Consider the following 18,011-nt stretch of genomic DNA (forward strand, 5'->3'; position numbering starts at 1 on the left):
ATACATAACAAACTTTAACATCTTTACCTACTTTTTAAATGTGAGAGACCCCACACAATGAGGAAAAACTCGGCATGTGTGTGCTTACTACTCTTATAATGTTTGCTTCCCACCAGTGCATCTTAAGCACTGTTGTTTCGTATTCCAAGTGATACCGTTTGTGGTTGGGGTGGGCCTCTAACTTAGGGATTAGTTTGGTTTTCATGCCACCACTCAGGCTAGAGATGTCCTACCTAGCCTGTGTTCACGAACTGAAGAAGCCTGCTCGGATGAGAGGCAAAACATCTAAGATCGAACAATGCCTTGAGAATGAAATGGCCTGGATGAATGGAAATATTCACAGGCAGGATCAAAGGACTATAGTGTGTGGTGTAGTGGAGATAACTGACACAGCACACCACACACATAACCACAGACAATCAGAAGTTTCCTCCCCCAAACCAGATGTCTGATGCACCAACACTGTTCTGTTAGAGGCAGCATGGTGCCAACAAGCATCCAGATGGAATAGAGTAGCATTAGAAGAACAAATAAAAGAAGCTATAATAACTTTTAGCTTGTCTGGTAACTACATTGAGATGGCAAACTCTTCTTTTGTCATTTTTGTTGTGGTGAATGACTTGTGAGACCCGTTACACAAACACTCAACACAACCTGTTGCTGCTCTATTTGTGTCTGGCAACAGCATGAGCTTCACCGTCACAATCACAGAGTCCGTAGCTCGGCCCAACTCTGTTTTGAGCACAAACAATGATTTGCGATCTCAAATATTAGAGGTGTTTAACATTTACGATTGTCAGCCCAGACACACTCAACATCACAGGACACCAGCATTGCTCAGGTTAATTTTTTAGAGACATCTGAGAATCTGGCTTTTGCTGACTTTGATCGCAATGGACGGAAAATGCTTAAATTTGGCGCTTTTATTGTTATGCGTGCACCCCGCTTTAGGTCCCTTCCTAATTGGCTATCATTTCGTTTCAAGTCCGTTGCCTGGCCCAACTCGGTGTTGACGGCACACATAAGGATTTTCCATCATAAATATTGAACAGGTTTCCCATTCACGATTGTCGGCCCAGACTGTTTTCCCAGCAGATAGGGGAGGTAAACTCAATCTTAACATACCTCATACCACAGGATAAGTGCTCAGGATAATCTTTCAGAGACATCCAGGAATCAAGGCTTAGCTGACTTCGATCACAAGGGAGGGAACAGGCTAAAATTTTGCCCTATTGTCGGTATTTTTGGACGCAACTTTCCACAATTTTTCTCCCATTTTTAATGAAGCCCCATCTATTGCAGGTTGTCATCAGGGAAGATAAGCCCGGAGAGCTCCCCGCCATCTCGGCCACGCTCCATTTCTTCCGAGGGCTCCCATGGTCCCGGGTTGTACGTCAGGAAGCTACCCAGCCCCCAGCGGGACAAGGACAAGGAGCTCTCCTTCTACAAGAAAACCAAGCGTGCCATAGCCAGCAAGAAGTACAGCGTGTCCAAGCATGAAGCGGAAGTCACCACACCCATTGAGCTGATATGCCGCGGGCCCGACGGCCGCTTCGTCATGGAAACCAGCCCGCTGCATCGCCGCATCCAGGGCTTCCCTTTCGCTGAGGAGTCCGACCTGTACCCCGAGTTCCGACAGTCCGACGAGGAAAATGATTTCGACCCTGGGCCTCTGCCGCCCATCATGCCCACGCTGCGACCCCAGCTCTCACCGACGTCCTCCAGCCTGGAGTCCACGCAGCCCCCCACCTACAGCCCCCACCTGCACAGGGCCATGGAAGGTATGAGCTTTGCAGAGGGCAGTGCACTTCACGCTTCAGGGCAGGCACCATCCGCCCGCTACAGGGGCTTCCCCCAAGGTCCCTTCTATGGGTATCTAGGCAGCTGCGTTGAATCAGGGATTCCACCACCATTCTACATGCCTGACATCAGCCCGCATAGCTCCGCTCTGTCCTCCCCCCCGGGCACCGCTGAGGGGCCCTTTGGCTACCCCTCCATCCCTGAGGAGAGCGGAGAGATGGAGCACCATCAGTACACTGCCTCCGGCCATTCTCTGTCTCACACTCACAGCCCTCCCCCTCACTCACCTGATAGCTGGGAGCCTCATGCGTTACCCTTCCTGGGTCTGGAGGGTCCGCGCTTCATGTTCCCACCTCACCATCCTTTACATCATCCTCCGGACATGCCCGACCCACCCTCGTACCCCTCTCACTCGCTCCCGCCCGGTCGCCTCCACCTCCCTCCCCTGACGGATCCGACAAGCCCGAGACTCCTGCAGCTGGAGGTGCCTGTGGCTCCCCCAGGCAGAGACAGGCCCCCGGTTAGGCGTTTAGCTATGCAACAGGCCCAAAGTCTCGGCCAGCTCAGACACACGGCCCACGGAGTGGGCGTACCAGTGTTGCCTTACCCTGACCCGACAGTCCGTGCAGGGAGCCCAAGCACAGCCCCCAGTAGTAGTCCCCAGTCCTGGCTCAGCCCGAGGGCGGAGCGCCGAGCAGACCCCGGCCTGCCCCCCTTAGTACTCCAACCGTCCCGCCTGTCCCCGCTCTCCCAAAGCCCCCTTAGCACCCAGCCAGGCTCTCCAGATATTCTCGTGCGTCCGCCTCCACGTCCCGGCATCCTCCGCACCTCTAGGTCTCTGGAGATGCCCGAGCTCACCCTGCAGCCCTCGGCCAGCTTCTCCCGGAGATCCTCCCTGACCACCTCTCCCACTCTGAGTCAGAGCGGCAAGCAGACCAGCCCCGGTTATCCCTCGGCACACATGTCCTACGCCTCCACGGCAGCCAGTTACCCCTCGCAGTCCCCCTCTCCCCCGCCGGAGGGCAGGGATGTTTTTGGGCAAAGGCCGTCCCAGAGAAGGACAGAGGAGGAGATGCTACCCTCAGAGCCCTCCCAGCTCCAAAGATCAGCCTCAGGGTAGGTGATCGTTCCACCAAAGAATAGTCTCTCCCTGTCTGCTCTATTTTCTAAGTAAATATGCCTTAAATTGCACCATTTAGATGTAATTAGGACGCATATTGTTCCTTAATATGCAGAAGGCATGTAATTGCATTGAGCACGCATATGTGTATCTTAATTATTCTCTTTGTCATGTGAAAAGTCTATTTAAATCGACAATGTACATTTATTGGATAATAATGAGCCATAAAATAGATAGTGATACATTTACAGAATACAAAAAATTCAAAAGCCCTATATGTTTTTGTAGAAAACCTTCAGCTTCAGTATTTTAAAACGATTACCCAAAAGTTTTTGGAACTGGGATACCTTTGAATTAATAACGTCAAGCAGAAATTTGTTTTCATAGGAAATAATGAAAATAGAAATCCACGGTCTTGTCAGTATCATATAACCTTTTTATACAGGTATTTTTTTTCTGTAACATTTTAATAGTCCTACCATATACAGTAGTTTAACGTAGAATAATATATTAGCTGCGCTCAATGGGAAAACGTAAAAACAATAAAATGCTAAAGTCTTAACTTGATTGACGAGGTGTAAGGCAACCTCAGAATTTTGGCTCAAATTTGTCCTCATAGGTTCCACTGTTCATACTATATGTAAAGTGTTAAAAATATCAATCGTATAATTTCAAACATGGACTAATGGATTTGGTTACATGTCTGTAGTTGATTGTAATATGTACAGTAGGGTCCTTGGTTTACAACAGAGTTCCGTTGAAATGCGAGTTCTCTCAAAGTGCACCATAGTCTATCACTAACTTGTGGTAACGCAGTAGTAAAGATATACTGTAATTCTATTATCTATAGTAAATAATTGTATGAAAACACGATAGGTTATTAAAATAAAACAATAATAACTGTACATAAGGCGGCAACTGAGCTTGCTTTCTTGCGGCGTGTAACCACGTATTCTTACGCTGCAGTACAAACTAGTTCATTGCGCACCGTTCATAGCCTCGACCATCGTAAACTGAGTAACCCCTGTAGTTGTTAATAGCATTTTTTGCTTTGCTTTAATTTGAGCATTCGTAAGCCAATCAGTTAGAAGGGAATGGTCCCCTGAGATGCACCTATGACAATGACAACTTCTTTGAAGTTCATAGAGAACATGTAATAGATCAGTAATCCCCTATACAACATTTAGATAATAAATGTACAGTCTATGCCCCGTGTTCTTAGTGGCCACTCACGTCAATCATCAAGCCAGGACTGGCTGGTGCACGTCTGTGGTCCCCAGAGGGGACGTGGTAGCAGTGTAGTGGTAGACTGCTGTTTACTAGTGGGCAAGGGTCTTACCTGATTTGTCTTTGATTGATCTCAGCTATCTGGGCAGCGTTGTGACCCGGTCCCCCACGCCGCAATAGGTAAGGGTCGGACCCATGTTTGAGAGGGGAGGGGGTCAGCAGGTGGAGGGCTCGAATCACTCTCTCCTTTAAAGGGGAATCGCTTTGGGTGGTGCCTCTGTGCTGGATTCAAGTGAGCGGTAATTAATGGTAATATTTTAATCATCACGGTCGCAGGGCACATTTGTCAATGGTAGCACTAAGGCACTGTGAGCCTGCTGTGGCACAAGCTGCGGCCATTAAGGCTTGCGAGTGGCTTTGCTTGACATGTTTACCTGTGCATAAATAAAACAAAACAGCCTTGAATCAATAGAGGACGCACTTGAATGATAGAAAGGAGTATTCCCCTTTAAAGATTTGTTCCATGTTCAAAATGCCATGCATGCATTCTCAAAACGTCTCTCTATACAACCAAACAAATAATAAGAAATACCTGACTTCTCTGTCACATTTGTGCTTTGCGTTCTTTTCTTCCGTCATGTGACCGTTTTTTAATGGCCATCCTCCTCCTTTCTCGTCATGTGACTCGTCGTTCTTAACTGCCATTTTCCTCTTCCTGCCATCTCCTCCCGTCGGCATGGTGAAGCCTCTTGTGCCGCAGTGTTCATGTCGATCAACGTGTGCTGTACCGTGTTCATGTCTATGGAAAACGTGCTGCGTTTGAAGCCAGCACGCCTCGATTTGTCTCCCCCGTCTCTCTCCACTAATGCCTCTGGCTCTCTCTCTCTCCACAGTAGCAAGTGACGGATGCCATCTCTAAAAAAGATCAGTTAATCAATGTGTTACTCCACAACTTGACCTCACTGAATACTCCATAAGGCCCTTTGGCTCCACCTTGAGCCTCAATTTAAATGTTAGCTTGTTGTGTTTTTCTATGAGGGCTGCAGCAACACGTTTTCAACCCTAAATCAGTGTAAATACACAAACTGGATCCTTTTTGTAAAGACTGGAAATGTACTTATTAAATGTGTATTCATTGTGTTCCAAGGATGGGTTTTTCAGAACACGGGGGCGGCCATTTTGCTGGTTTGCAATTCGTTCTGGTCCTGTGACATGTATTATTACAATTAAAGATGCTGATTACAGCTGACTTTGGGCTGTAGGTGGGTTACACCCTGCCCTCGTGGCCAGCCAATTGCAGGCCACATACAGTTGAGAGAGAAAGTATGTAAACCCTTTGGAATTACCTGGATTTCTGCATAAATTGTTCATAAAATATGATCTGATCTTCATCTGAGTCACAATAGACAAACACAGTTTGCTTAAACAAATACCACACGATTATATGTTTCCATGCTTTTATTGAGTACAACATGACAACGTCACAGTGCAGGGTGAAAAAAGTACTGTATGTGAACCTTTGGCTTTAATAACCCATTGCGCCTCCTTCAGCAGCAATAATGATCGGGGGTGGCAGATGGTCTCCAAGTGCCCACTTCATGGCGCAGATATTTGTAATCTCCTTAACATCATCCGCCCACGGAGGTCTGCTTGTAGTTCCATATAAATGTACTTGGCACGCTTCGACCTCCAGGACTCGAGCAAATCAGTTTCTTCTTCTGCCATGTCAAAGACTGTCACCTCATTTAAAGAGAATGAAAGGAGCCGCTTTGATTGGATTGGACTGAAGTCGGCTGTGATCACGTCCCCGACAGCACAGATGTCCCTCTTTTAATTGTGCTGGTGTGCGCTGTTCCACGAAATTACCAACATCATTGTTGGTCTTTCAGAACTCTTTGGTACAAGGCACTCCGATTAGCTCTTGGAGCAGTCATTAGCCTAGGGATTTACATACTTTTTCCATCTCGCACTATGAATGTTTACATGGTGTGTCCAATAAAAACATGAAATCATATGTGTAATAGTTTGCGTGGTAATAGTTTATCGGACTGTGTTTTCCATGCCAGTGTTAAGCAGAATAATGCTGACCCGAGAAGATAGACCAGAGACAGACGCACAGTCTAATGTATTTTAACACCAACTTGCAAGCAATTCAGCCATTTGTCATCCCACAATGCATTGCATGCCAGCAAGATGCTGGCCCCTATGTCATGATTGCACTAGACTTGACAGTTCTTTTTTCCATTTCAAATCTTTTAATAAATACAATTCCAATGTTTTTGTCAGTTTTTAAGGATCAATTATAAGTGTGTCACTCATGAAATCAAAAATATTTGGGCTAATTTGCATCCCTTTTTTTCCTAGTCCATCCTTATTAGATGTATTCATCATTTCTTTGTTAATGAGAAAAGTGATCAATTTTGCCTTTGTTGAACCAGTCGCTATATAAAGAGCCATTGCAAATTAATTGCTACTGATTTTATGAACAGAAACCAAACAGTAATTAGAAGCTTTTTATCAGCAACAAACATATACTGATTTAAATACAGCAAGTGACTGTCGGAATTGGGTCCTTCATGTAATGACTGCTTCAAGTTTATGTTGACTGTTTCTCTCTGTCTTGTTCTCCCTCATTGTGTATAACACTTATCATCCATAAGTGCTAATATAGTATGTGGAGTTATCTGACTTATCAGTAGACGTGTGTCCGGTGTGCTGCCATTGTTCTATGTTTTCACTCTACTGTGGGATGGAATGTTAGATTAATGCAGGGACGCCGTGTGCTGTGCCTCTCTCTCTCTGTCTCTCTTTTTCTATGTGCTCTCATCAGGGACCCTCTAGGTGGGGCTGGTGATGCTGCTGTTGGGTTTGATAGTCTACCAGCACTGCTGCACCACTGTATCACTAAAGCCAAGGGAGTGGCTACCAACAACAATAACAACGCGACCTCCGCGAGGAGAACCGGTACGTTTTGATTCCTATTATCCATTCACACGTTTAAAAAATTTTTTTTAATTATTAATCGTCATGTTTAGAGTCACGGAGGGGAAGTTGGAGTCTATCCCAGGTGACTTGTGGACAGAGTTCACCTGAATGCCTGTCAATCACAGGACTGACACAGAGACGAAAAATCAACAATAAATATTTTTGGAAGACTGGAGAATTGTACGCATTTTTTAAATTCAGCTGGCAGTTGCTGAGAATATAATATTTCTGAGTGAAGTATAATGCAGGTCGTATGGTAGACTTAGGTTAGCATGTCGGCCTTAGAGTCAATAGGTTCTGGGTTCGAATCGGGCCTCTGGCCTTTCTGTGTGGTGTTTGCATGTTCTTCCCGTGCTTGCGGGTTAGTGTTAGTGAGGATAGGCGGCATTTTCCGGCGTAGCCCAGCACTCCTCAACCTGGCTCAAATTGCTTTGTCTGGTGCATCTTCTCTCCCTTAGGTGTGGCCCCCTGTCAGACCCAGCAGCCATGTCAGACACCCCACCAGGACGAGGTGCTCAGCAGAATGAGGAAAAGGCAAACCAAGAACAACCCCTATCTCTATTTGACCTCCTTGCTGCATCGCAGGCGCTCAGAGGACGACCAGACAGGCATCCTCACCGGCGCTGACTTGGAGGGCCCCAATTACGGGACCCTCCGCTGACCCAAGGGGTCAAGCCATTGAACTCGACTTAAGGCCACCTCAGCCTGCCGTGCTCTACCCCTACCACACCCTGATCTTAGTATCCAGCTGATAGCTTTCCTATCATCTCTAGAGCTGATGGGGGTTTAATGGAGGCATCGACGTGAGTACATGAACAATCAGTTTGACTTCCCTCCATCTCACTTGAAAAGATATATAATGTATATAAATAGTTAAAACAAGGGAGTGAAGTTCTGTTCTACAGTAATAAAGACATTTTTTCACTCACGCAGGAGGGGGCGGGCAGGGGTCCATATGTTTTTCCAGTGATACAGTGTACTGTTACGCCAAGTGTGTCCACTCACCGACTTTTCCTACAATACAAATAGTGTCAGTATATAAACACAGGGTTCTTACCACCAAATATACCTCAGAGTAAACGCAGAGTTTCTGTAATTCTTGTGGTATACTGTACGTACTTGACCTTTTTACATATGGAGAAAAAAAGACTAAGGTTTGGATCATGCGATGAGCTCGTTTTTTTTTTTCTGACACGTTAGCTAACGTTTGGTTCTCGTTATTAGCTTGTGTTCATTTAGCGGTACTATCCACTGAGACTGTGTCTTAATGTGTCGATGTTAAGATGTCGGACTCGCCTGGCGGTGGGTGGTTCTTAGACGAACAGGGTGTTCAATCGTAAAATGTTGCGTAGGATGAAGTTCACTTGTGACGCGTGGCACATCTGGAGGTGCCTTTTTTTGCCTTTGCGCTTGTCTTTTTTCTAGCTTAAACTTGCCTTTTCCGTCGCCTTCTCACATTAGTGTCATTGGAGAGGATGCTAAAACTACTGTTCTTCTGTTTGCCAGAGAAGCATGGCTCCTGTTTTGTTTGTTGGCTTTTTATAGTTTCAGCTTCCGAGTCGATATGAAACGCACAGGCCTGTCGAAAGGGGAAAAAAGGCAAATAAATAAACCAATAAATAAAAGTTTATGCAGATGGAATAAAGGTGCTGCATGTTAAATAGAAACTTAGCAAGCATAGGATGCCTCATAAAGCTGGAAAGTGCTAAAAGCAATGAATACGATACAGCGGACCCTCAGGAGTCGAACTTAGTTGAAACTTCAGTTTATTATTATTATTTTCCCCATAAGAAATTATTGAAGTGACAGTGGGCAACTCCAACCTCCACATCAATCTTTTCACTACCTTAATTCCCACAAATATTGGCACTTTTTCTAATAGAAGTCATGCCTCAAATACTCATCTTTTGCATCATCAACTTGAATAAAAAAAAACACCACAACCCAAATATGCTACCAGGAAATAAAAGTGTAATAACCATAATTATCTTAATGCATGGACGCTATTGTTCACGCACAGACAAGCTGTGTCCTTTGCGAGCCAAAACAGCAGCACCTACCGAGCCACTCTGACAGAAGCCGTGCCTCAAATACTCACCGGCTGTATCGTAAACTTGAACAAATAAACGGCTTATTGCAAATATCCCCCAAATAAGTCTTAACTGTAATTATCTGAGCACATAGACGTGTCGTTATTGTTCAAACACATTCAAGACTTCACTAGATCTTAGTGATGTAGGGATGGCGTCTTAAATGACGAGCAGCATTCCAGTGGACGCTGAACTGTGGTCACTCCACAAGCTTGTGTGCATCCATGTTTATGCCCCTGTAAATATGGTTGTAATAATAGAAGCTAGCTGGATGGTGGTTCGCTAGCAGCTAAAGTTAGCAATGGACTCCATTGCCTGAAGTTCACTGTCTCTTCAGCCTCACAATCTTCATTATGCTCACTCAATTTTGGCTAAGATGGTGATCTATGATATGACAATGACAATGAAGTTTTTATGCAACTTTTAATACATGTTTTCCCCAAAATTGAATTACAAATTGAACAACCATTGCATTCAGATTTTGAATCATCGCTTAAATCCTTTCTCGGGGTTGAACTGTTCACCATCATAAATTGTCTAATATTTTAAGTCACATTAAAGTTAAATGAATCATTATTACCTGTGTAATGGTACGCCAAAAATTTCAGTCTCGTACCTTGGTTTTTAGGTCACGGTTCGTTTCACATCGGGTACAGAAAGGGAACAAAATGCTAAATTATGCAAACATTTTGCATAAAAAGGAACAAATCCAATCAAGGAAAAACAAACTGATAGCAGTAAATTCTTAGAGAGAAAAAGATTTAAAAAATCTATACAATACAATAAGAGTAAATATTGGAAAATGTATAGGAGCTAAAATATTTTATTTTTAGGAAAGTGCAACATCAATTTTGTCTTCTTTTTTAGGAAATTAATAATGCACACAAGTGTGACAGTAACAGTGACAATCTGGCTTGATCTGTTTCAATGCCTCTAGGATTTACATTTATACCGTCATTCCCCCCCCCCCCCCCCCCCATTCTGCATTGATATTCACTTTGATGTGATGCAATTATAAATGATTGAACAATTTTTTTGTATTGCATATCATTAGCCACGATGGCCGCTATCCAGTGGCTAAGTCGCACTGTATTTGTTCAAAAGCAGAAAGTTACACTTCTTTTCCCTTACCTAATATGATCCATGTGGGAACTTGGTACAACGATACCAAAAAGGCAGAACACGAATACATGTATCGTTACCAGTATATTTGCTGAGTACCGCCTTTTGCGCTTTTTTTCATTCTTAGTTCTATTAGGATTATTGCCATTTGTCTCTTTGTAAACCAAAGAGACAAATGATAGCTACAAAAAGGCCAAAGAAAATGTAAAAAAAAGAAAATCAACTAATTTGACATTCGTCTGAATCCCGAGGGTCCACTGTACCGAACCACAACCAACACAGCGACTGTTTAACAAGTGTATATTACTTTCTAGCTACTGTATGTTTGTTGATTTCTGACACTAGCCGATAATGAATGTATGTTTTTCGCTGTACAGGAAATGAATGTCCCAATGTCGCAGTGCATTGAATGATTGCAGACGTTTTTTTAAGGTGCAACATGCACCTAGGCCAAATTGTTCAGTACTGTTAGGCCCCTTTACAAGATCTGTTTTGTTTTAAAAGCTTATTCAATCATGCAAATATGACAAGGAATTTGATACAGATTAGAAGTCAAAAGTTGATGGCTGCCTGAAAGTGAGTGTCCACACAAATCGGTACAAGAGACAGTGATTTAAGAAGAACAAAAAAAAAGGATCTATATTTGTTATGTACTGTACATGTATCGTATTTGTAGAGAGAAACCGCGTTTTACGGAACTAACTTCTTGTAATGAGGATGTACAAAAATGACGGGAGACGTAGAGATAAATTAGATTATATATCTATATATTACACAAAAGTATTTACTTATAGTACGGCTTTAAGTGGAAACATTTTAAGGTGCCTCGTTTGTCATGCTTTTAGCGCACATGGTTTTACCCCCAGCGGAGTGAACCTAATAATGTTAGCAGCGTATGATGTATCGCTTCTGCTTGTATATTTTATCCTGTGAAAATTTTAAGCTTTAGACGCAGACTTCTATAGCCTCATTCATGCAGACACCCTGCAAAATTCCTGCATCAGAGGCGTGACAGTAGGGCTAGTTAATATGGCCTTAAAATAACATCTCCCCCCAAATTGCCCAAAAACCTGATTTCCGATTTTAATGCTTAATGGGTTTTTTCCCTTGCTTCATTTCTCCTGATACGAAACAAGCTTTTGAAAGTTTTTTTCCCCCCAGCAATAATTTTTCTCCCCCAGCATTAACTTGCATCAACCTCCACAGAAATAATACAAACCTCAATTCCGATGAAGTTGGGACATTGTGTAAAGCGTAAATAAAAACAAAATACAATGTTTTGCAAATCGCTTTCAACCTATATTCAAAGACAAGATGTTTAATGTTCAAACTGATTGACGTTGTTGTTTTTTGCAAATATTCTCTCATTTTGAATTTGATGCCTGCCTCCCGGGACTGAGAGGCAGTGACTGGCAGGGACTGACTGGCAGCCCAGTCAAGTACTCTCACTCTTTTTACTACGAAGCCATGCTGTTGAAACACATCCAGAATGTGGCTTGGCATTATCTTGCAGGGATATAAGCAGGGATGTCCCTGAAGAAGGCGTTGCTTGGATGGCAGTATTTGTTGATCCAAAACCTGTACAGCATGTAACTTTCAGCAATAATGGTGCCTTCAGAGATGCGCAAGTTACCCATGCCATGGGCACTAACACAACCCCATTCCATCATAGATGCTGGCTTTTGAACTTTGCGCTGATAACAATCCGGATGGTCCTTTTCCTCTTTGGCACGTAGGACTCGACCTCCATGATTTCCAAAAACAATTTGAAATGTAGATTCCTCAGACCACAGCACACTTTGCGTCAGTCCATCTCAGATGAGCACGGGTCCAGAGAAGCCGGCCGTGTTTCTGTGTGTTATTAATTTATGGCTTTCACTTTGCATGGTAGAGTTTTAACTTGCATTTGTAGATGTAGCGACAAACTGTGTTAATGATGCTGAGGGATCAAAGGTCACTGGCATTCAGTGTTACTTTTTGGCCTTCCCAGTTACGAGCAGAGTTTTCTCTAGGTTCTCTGAATCTTTTGACAATATCATGGAACAGAGATTATGAAATCCCTAAAGTGCTTGCAATTGTACGTTGAGAGACATTCTTAAACTGTTGGACTATTTGCTCACGCAGAGTGGTGAACCTCCCCCTATTCTTGATTGTGAACAACTGAGCCTTTCGGGGATGCTCCTTCTATACCCAATCATGACACTCACCTGTTTCCAATTAACCTGTGGAATGTTCCTAACAGGTGTTTTTGAGCCCAGTCTCTTGTTGTCCCTGTTCTAGCTTTTTGGAACATGTTGCAGGCATCAAATTAAAAATTAGTGAATATTTGCATGCCCTGCGATTGGCTGGCGGCCAGTTCAGGGTGTACCCCGCCTCTCTCTGAAGATAGCTGGGATAGGCTCCAGCACGCCCCCGACCCTATTGAGGATAAGCGGTACAGAAAATGGATGGATGGATGAATATTTGCACCCAAAAAACTAAGTTTATCAGTTTGAACATTAAATATGTTGTCTTTGTAGTCTATTCAGTTGACTATAGGTTGAAAACTATTTACAAATTATTGCATTCTGTTTTACTGTAATTTACCTTTTACACAACGTCCAGACTTCATTGGAATTGGGGTTTGTAGAAATATTTTTTTCTTTACAGATACTGTAATAACAAAATAAGTGCTTCCTCTCAAAATATGCATGTAAATGTTACTTAATAAATTCAGATTTTTAATTTTCGACAATTTAATGGCATAAAATAAGCCGTCAAACTGCATGGCTTGGCTGGTGCTTATGTAAGAGTACTGCTCTCTCGTGGTCTTTTCTCAAGTAGAAATGTGCATGAGAGGCAAGGTGACCGTGGCAAAACATTTGTGACAAAAGCTGAAAGTGTCAAATGTTTCTAAGATGTCGATAGATCACTGCTTTTGCAACGTATAAATGGGCTTGGGTAAAATATTAACGCGAGTGACAACATGATTTCCTTCCACCGGATCTCTTGTCATACACAAAACAATGTCAAAAAGATTCCGCTCATGGTGTCTGTTTCTTAGCAGTATTTCCGGTATTTCCCCCAACCTTTATTGAGCTATGGCACATATTTTTCATTAGAAAAATCTCACAGCACACGGCCAAACAAAAATGTCACAAGTACAGCATATACTGTTACTGAAGTAATGATGATCCCGGCTCAGTTTACTCACAAATATACTCAGTGTTAAATTTGGGACTGAAGCTATTGTTCTGTTGTAGAAAAAGGCTACTGGGGGAAACACACGTTACCGTTATTTCTCATGTATAATACGCATTTCTTTAATTAAAAAAAAAGTATCTTCTAAAGTCGATAGGGAGAAAAGGAAAAGGAAAAAAAAATAACATTGTATAAATGTATATCAGTACCTAGGGGTTGTGAAAAAGGTGTACATTCATTCCAGTATGATATATAATATCTAATGTTACAAACATATAATATGGTAAATTTTCGTTGCTTACCCAAGAATCATGACGTTTTTTTGTTGGCGCCGCCATATCTTATGTGTGTTGCCACAGCGTCTGTCCGTTGATGGCATGGGATTTTACCATCTCTACTAGACAGCAGATTTATTTCTTGTACCGCCACTTCACGGAGCACATCTCCCAAGTTAGAAAATGTCAAGGAAACGGATGAGTTGCTTTGTTGATTTTAAGAAGAAAGTGATCACTTTTGCTGTCAGAGGGGAACCTTGATGTAGCTCAGTAGTTCTATATAAAGCTAATGAAAGATTATGGAGGAAATGCAAAGAAAAGCTCCTACCCAGTAAAACTGTACTCTTTTCAACAGTATTATTCAAATGTTGTACTTACATCAGTGAGCATTGATTTGAGTCGATCACTGTCTTCGTTTTTTGCTAATGTGAGAATTCGAGTGGAAATGCATGGTGAGGAAGTGACATAAACGTCAGCGCATGCACACAGAGCAGAACATTTCTTTGAAAAACCTAATCAAATATGGATAATATTTGATGTTTTGAGCATGTATACCAGCAAATCCATTTGACATATTTTACTTGGGGGTGCGTATTATACTCGACAGCGTCTTATACACGAGAAATTATGGTAATTGTACCGTCTGCCATCTAGTGGAAGTACATTTAATTGTTCTGCCTGTCACTGTACGTCGCTGGCATAGATAGATGAACAAAGATTTTATTTTAATCGTCCTGATAAATAAATACATTCAAATTCACCCAGCTCTACGTGACAGTAGATCAGGATATTGTTTGTGTAAAAAAAAAAAAAAAAAAACTTGTCAGACAACGCCATAGCTTCCGACACAACAAGGCGAGAGAACAAAGTGCTCCTGGAAAACCCTTACACGCAGGTGACGTGCCACCTGTGTTACGGCTCCGATACTACCTCCGAAGCCGAGAAATCACCAGGTCGTCTCCATTTATAGATACAGCATTAAAAAGGGACTTCTAAGACCCGACCAGCCATTTAAAGCTACCAAACAAATGTTAGCTCCCGGGCTGAAGCGTTGTGCATTACGTAGCGTTTACGAGCGTGTTAGCGGCTTCTCAGCATTATGACTTGGTGCTACGTTCAAAACTGTGGTGCTGTAGAGTAGAAAATACAACCTCTTTATTGATTTTTTTATTTTTATTTAATTTGATTTATTTTTTTTGGGTGGTGGGGCAGGGGATAGTCCAGCTAAAACTAGGCCCGTCTCTCTTATCATGACCCTGTTGACTACAATGGTGGTGATAGACCATACTGGGAAAAATAGTTGTGTACTCTAAGGTAAGCTTGGAAAATAACAATTAGATTTGTGACCTTCAAATAACCATGTGATTACCTGCTTCTATAGCATGTGTGTGGGTGTGTGTGTGTGTGTGTCTGTCTGTCTGTCTGTGCTTCCAAGGTACCCTCTCAAAAAAAGTACTGCTGATATTCAGAGTGTGAACTCCGCCTAAATGAGTGGAATCACCCGTAGGTCCACCATCTCGATTTTGCAGCTCTGTTTTTTTGTCTCAAGCACACCACTGCAGGGGCGTCTCTCACCACACCTCCACCCTCACATGGAACGTTTTCACACTGACGTCACACCACTTCCTCACTTCCCCAACTGCAGCTTTTGCCAAGCTTTCTTCTTCGGCGAATCATTATGTGCGTCAGAAAGAAAGAGTTCTTGGTTCACAATTATCTGTCATTGGTTTAATTGAGATTGTATGTATCAAAACTACCAGTGGTATCGGTGAGTACTCAAGAGTGAATAATAATAAAAAAAAAAAAGTGGTATTGAACATCCCTAAAAATAGCAATTACAATAGACTAGCATTATGTACCGCAGTTTCGGGACCAAAATTATAATGGGAAACAGTTTTGCAAGACTGTGGTAAGCCTTTCCAAACTTTTTAAGGCACGCATCCTCTTCGCCACCCCAACAGAGGTGATGCGTCCCCTCTCATTGGTCATACGTTTCCTTTCGTCATCAGCCTGAAGTAAAGGTAACTCCAGGAGTTACAGTGGTGTGACGTCATGGTACAAAAGGTCTAGTATTCCTTGGAGTACCGGACAGTTTAGCCACGTTTTCCCATGGAAAGCTCACACATCCCCTACTTTTAGGAACGGATGTTGTCTTCCGTGATAATTTTTCCCCCCTTGTTGTCTCAAAAAACAAAAAAACAAAAAAACGTACAGTGTTAAAGAGGGCTGCTTTGGACGTACTGTTAGCTCCGTTTTTTTGTTTTTGGTCACAGCTTTTCTGCTTCACGAGCTCCTGTCGGGGTGATACTTTAACAATTCTTTTTATTGTATTAATCTTGCATGGAGAGTCAATACAAACATTTAACAGTCATTCACGGACATCTGAGCTGGTTGTTAATGGACAGAAACCGAGAGTAATATGTAGTATTTTCTATATTCTCTGTTTTTTCATGTGTACCAGCACTGAGGAACTAGAATGTATTATTATTATTATTATTATTATTATTATTATTATTATTGTAGGCTACAATACAAAAAGCACTACATTGTTAACTGTTTTAGCGTAAATTGCTCATTATCAAGCAAGCAAGCCACGTAGTGCTTCAAAGGAAACAAAGTGTATTTTTTCCATTCTCCATCCATCCACTCGACTCTGTGCTGTACATCACATGTTTACATTCTGTGTTTGGGTGCAAAATTCACATTTGTAAATATCTCAGTGCAACAAACTCGTTCATTTACTCTTTTGTTATTCCGTCCTGTCATCGGGTTTAACATGGACACATTGTGAGCAATTAACTCATACTGTATGGTGCTGTACCAAAGCCTTATGTATGATATTTGTATTACTTTTCTCACCGCTGTCAAGTGGCATCTGTAAAGTAATTTTCATTTGTGTGTGTGTGTGTGTGTGTGGGGGGGGGGGGGGGGGGGGGGGTGTGAAGGAAACAGACACAAGCTACAATGTAAAAAAATAAAATCACTCTGGCCTGGTTTAAACCCTGTCCTTTTTAAGGGGAGAAAAAGCGCCACAGGCGGTGGTTGCGGCGGCTTGAGCGCATCATCTCAGCTCTTCCTCGCCACATGCAGTGCGCCTGCGAGAATATGAACGCATTCATGTCACCATATCATGTCCAACGCTTAGTCCCATAAGGAATTTTTCTCGCAAATTTTTGTATTTTGATATAATAAAAAAGACAAAAGAGGTCTTCCTGTTGTACTTTCTTTATATAAAGCTGTACATTGTTTCACTTGTTCATTTGTTCACTACTGGTGTAGATCGGAGCATATATGTTATAATAAAAAAAAAGTCCCGTCCAAAAATATTGGAAAACTGAGGCCAAATTCTTCATATTTGCTTTAGACTGAAACCATTTGGGTTTGACATCAAGAAATTAATATGACAGCTTTTATCCTTTCGAAAATTGTTTACATCGCGATCAAATACATCACTTGGGAGATAATTGCATCACATGTCAAACGCAACTCTCGGGCCAGATTCTGCCTGCCACATTTTTGTGTCTTGCTAAATTGATTTCATTCTTGCAGAAAATATGAACATAATTGCTTTTTTTTTCTTTTTTTTTTTTACTATTACAAGCATTTTGTTCCCACCAAATCTGTTTTTGACATAAATTGAACAATACTTTTTTTATATTTGATTGTCAATATTTTCTATAACTTGTGATTTCCAATTCAATGAAGGGGCAGGGGCATATTTGTATACACAATAATATGATTTTTTAAATCATTTTTATCGTCATAACCTCCCTCTGAGGAAACCATCTCTATTATGTGGCTAGCGATAAAAGCATTAGTTTGACGCTCCTGAGTATGCATGATGATTTTTTTCCCCCCAAGATTCTCTTTCAGTTGTTGTTTATACATATTGGGGACGACACCCTTCAGCTTCCGCTTAAACAGGTAAAATGCATTCTCCATAGGGTTTAAGTCCGAAGATCGACGGGTGCAAACATTTGGCCATGTCAGTGGGCCACAGGCTTGACAGTTATTTAAAGCAGAAGTTATTTTAACATGTGCAAACATTTTGAGTCTCAACATGACAGGCACAACACTCCATCGCTATCTCTCTTCTGGTTCAGCCAAAAGGTATTTCTGAGGGCTTCTTCCTTCTTCTGAGCATGCTTTTATGGATTTTGCTTTTGTGCACAAGGAACCTAAAAGCCTCACCAATACAGTCACCACAAAATT

General features: G+C 42.3%; 1 protein-coding gene across 3 annotated transcripts in view; it reads left to right on the forward strand.

Moving 5' to 3' along the window:
* The window catches only part of igsf9ba (immunoglobulin superfamily, member 9Ba), an 84,263-nt gene extending 74,070 nt beyond the window's left edge, over nucleotides 1-10,193 (forward strand). For 2 of the 3 annotated variants that reach the window (XM_061681786.1, XM_061681787.1), the window contains 3 exons: nucleotides 1,303-2,916; nucleotides 6,978-7,111; nucleotides 7,591-10,193. In XM_061681786.1, the coding sequence (XP_061537770.1) occupies nucleotides 1,303-2,916; nucleotides 6,978-7,111; nucleotides 7,591-7,793 (1,951 nt within the window). In that variant the 3' untranslated portion in view covers nucleotides 7,794-10,193. Of the gene's footprint in view, nucleotides 1-1,302; nucleotides 2,917-4,284; nucleotides 4,328-6,977; nucleotides 7,112-7,590 lie in introns of those variants that run through there. The other variant, XM_061681788.1, reaches the window with a different exon arrangement.
* The last annotated feature ends 7,818 nt before the right edge of the window (nucleotides 10,194-18,011 follow it).

Source organism: Phycodurus eques, chromosome 7, assembly GCF_024500275.1.
Source record: "Phycodurus eques isolate BA_2022a chromosome 7, UOR_Pequ_1.1, whole genome shotgun sequence".
NCBI lineage: Eukaryota > Metazoa > Chordata > Actinopteri > Syngnathiformes > Syngnathidae > Phycodurus > Phycodurus eques.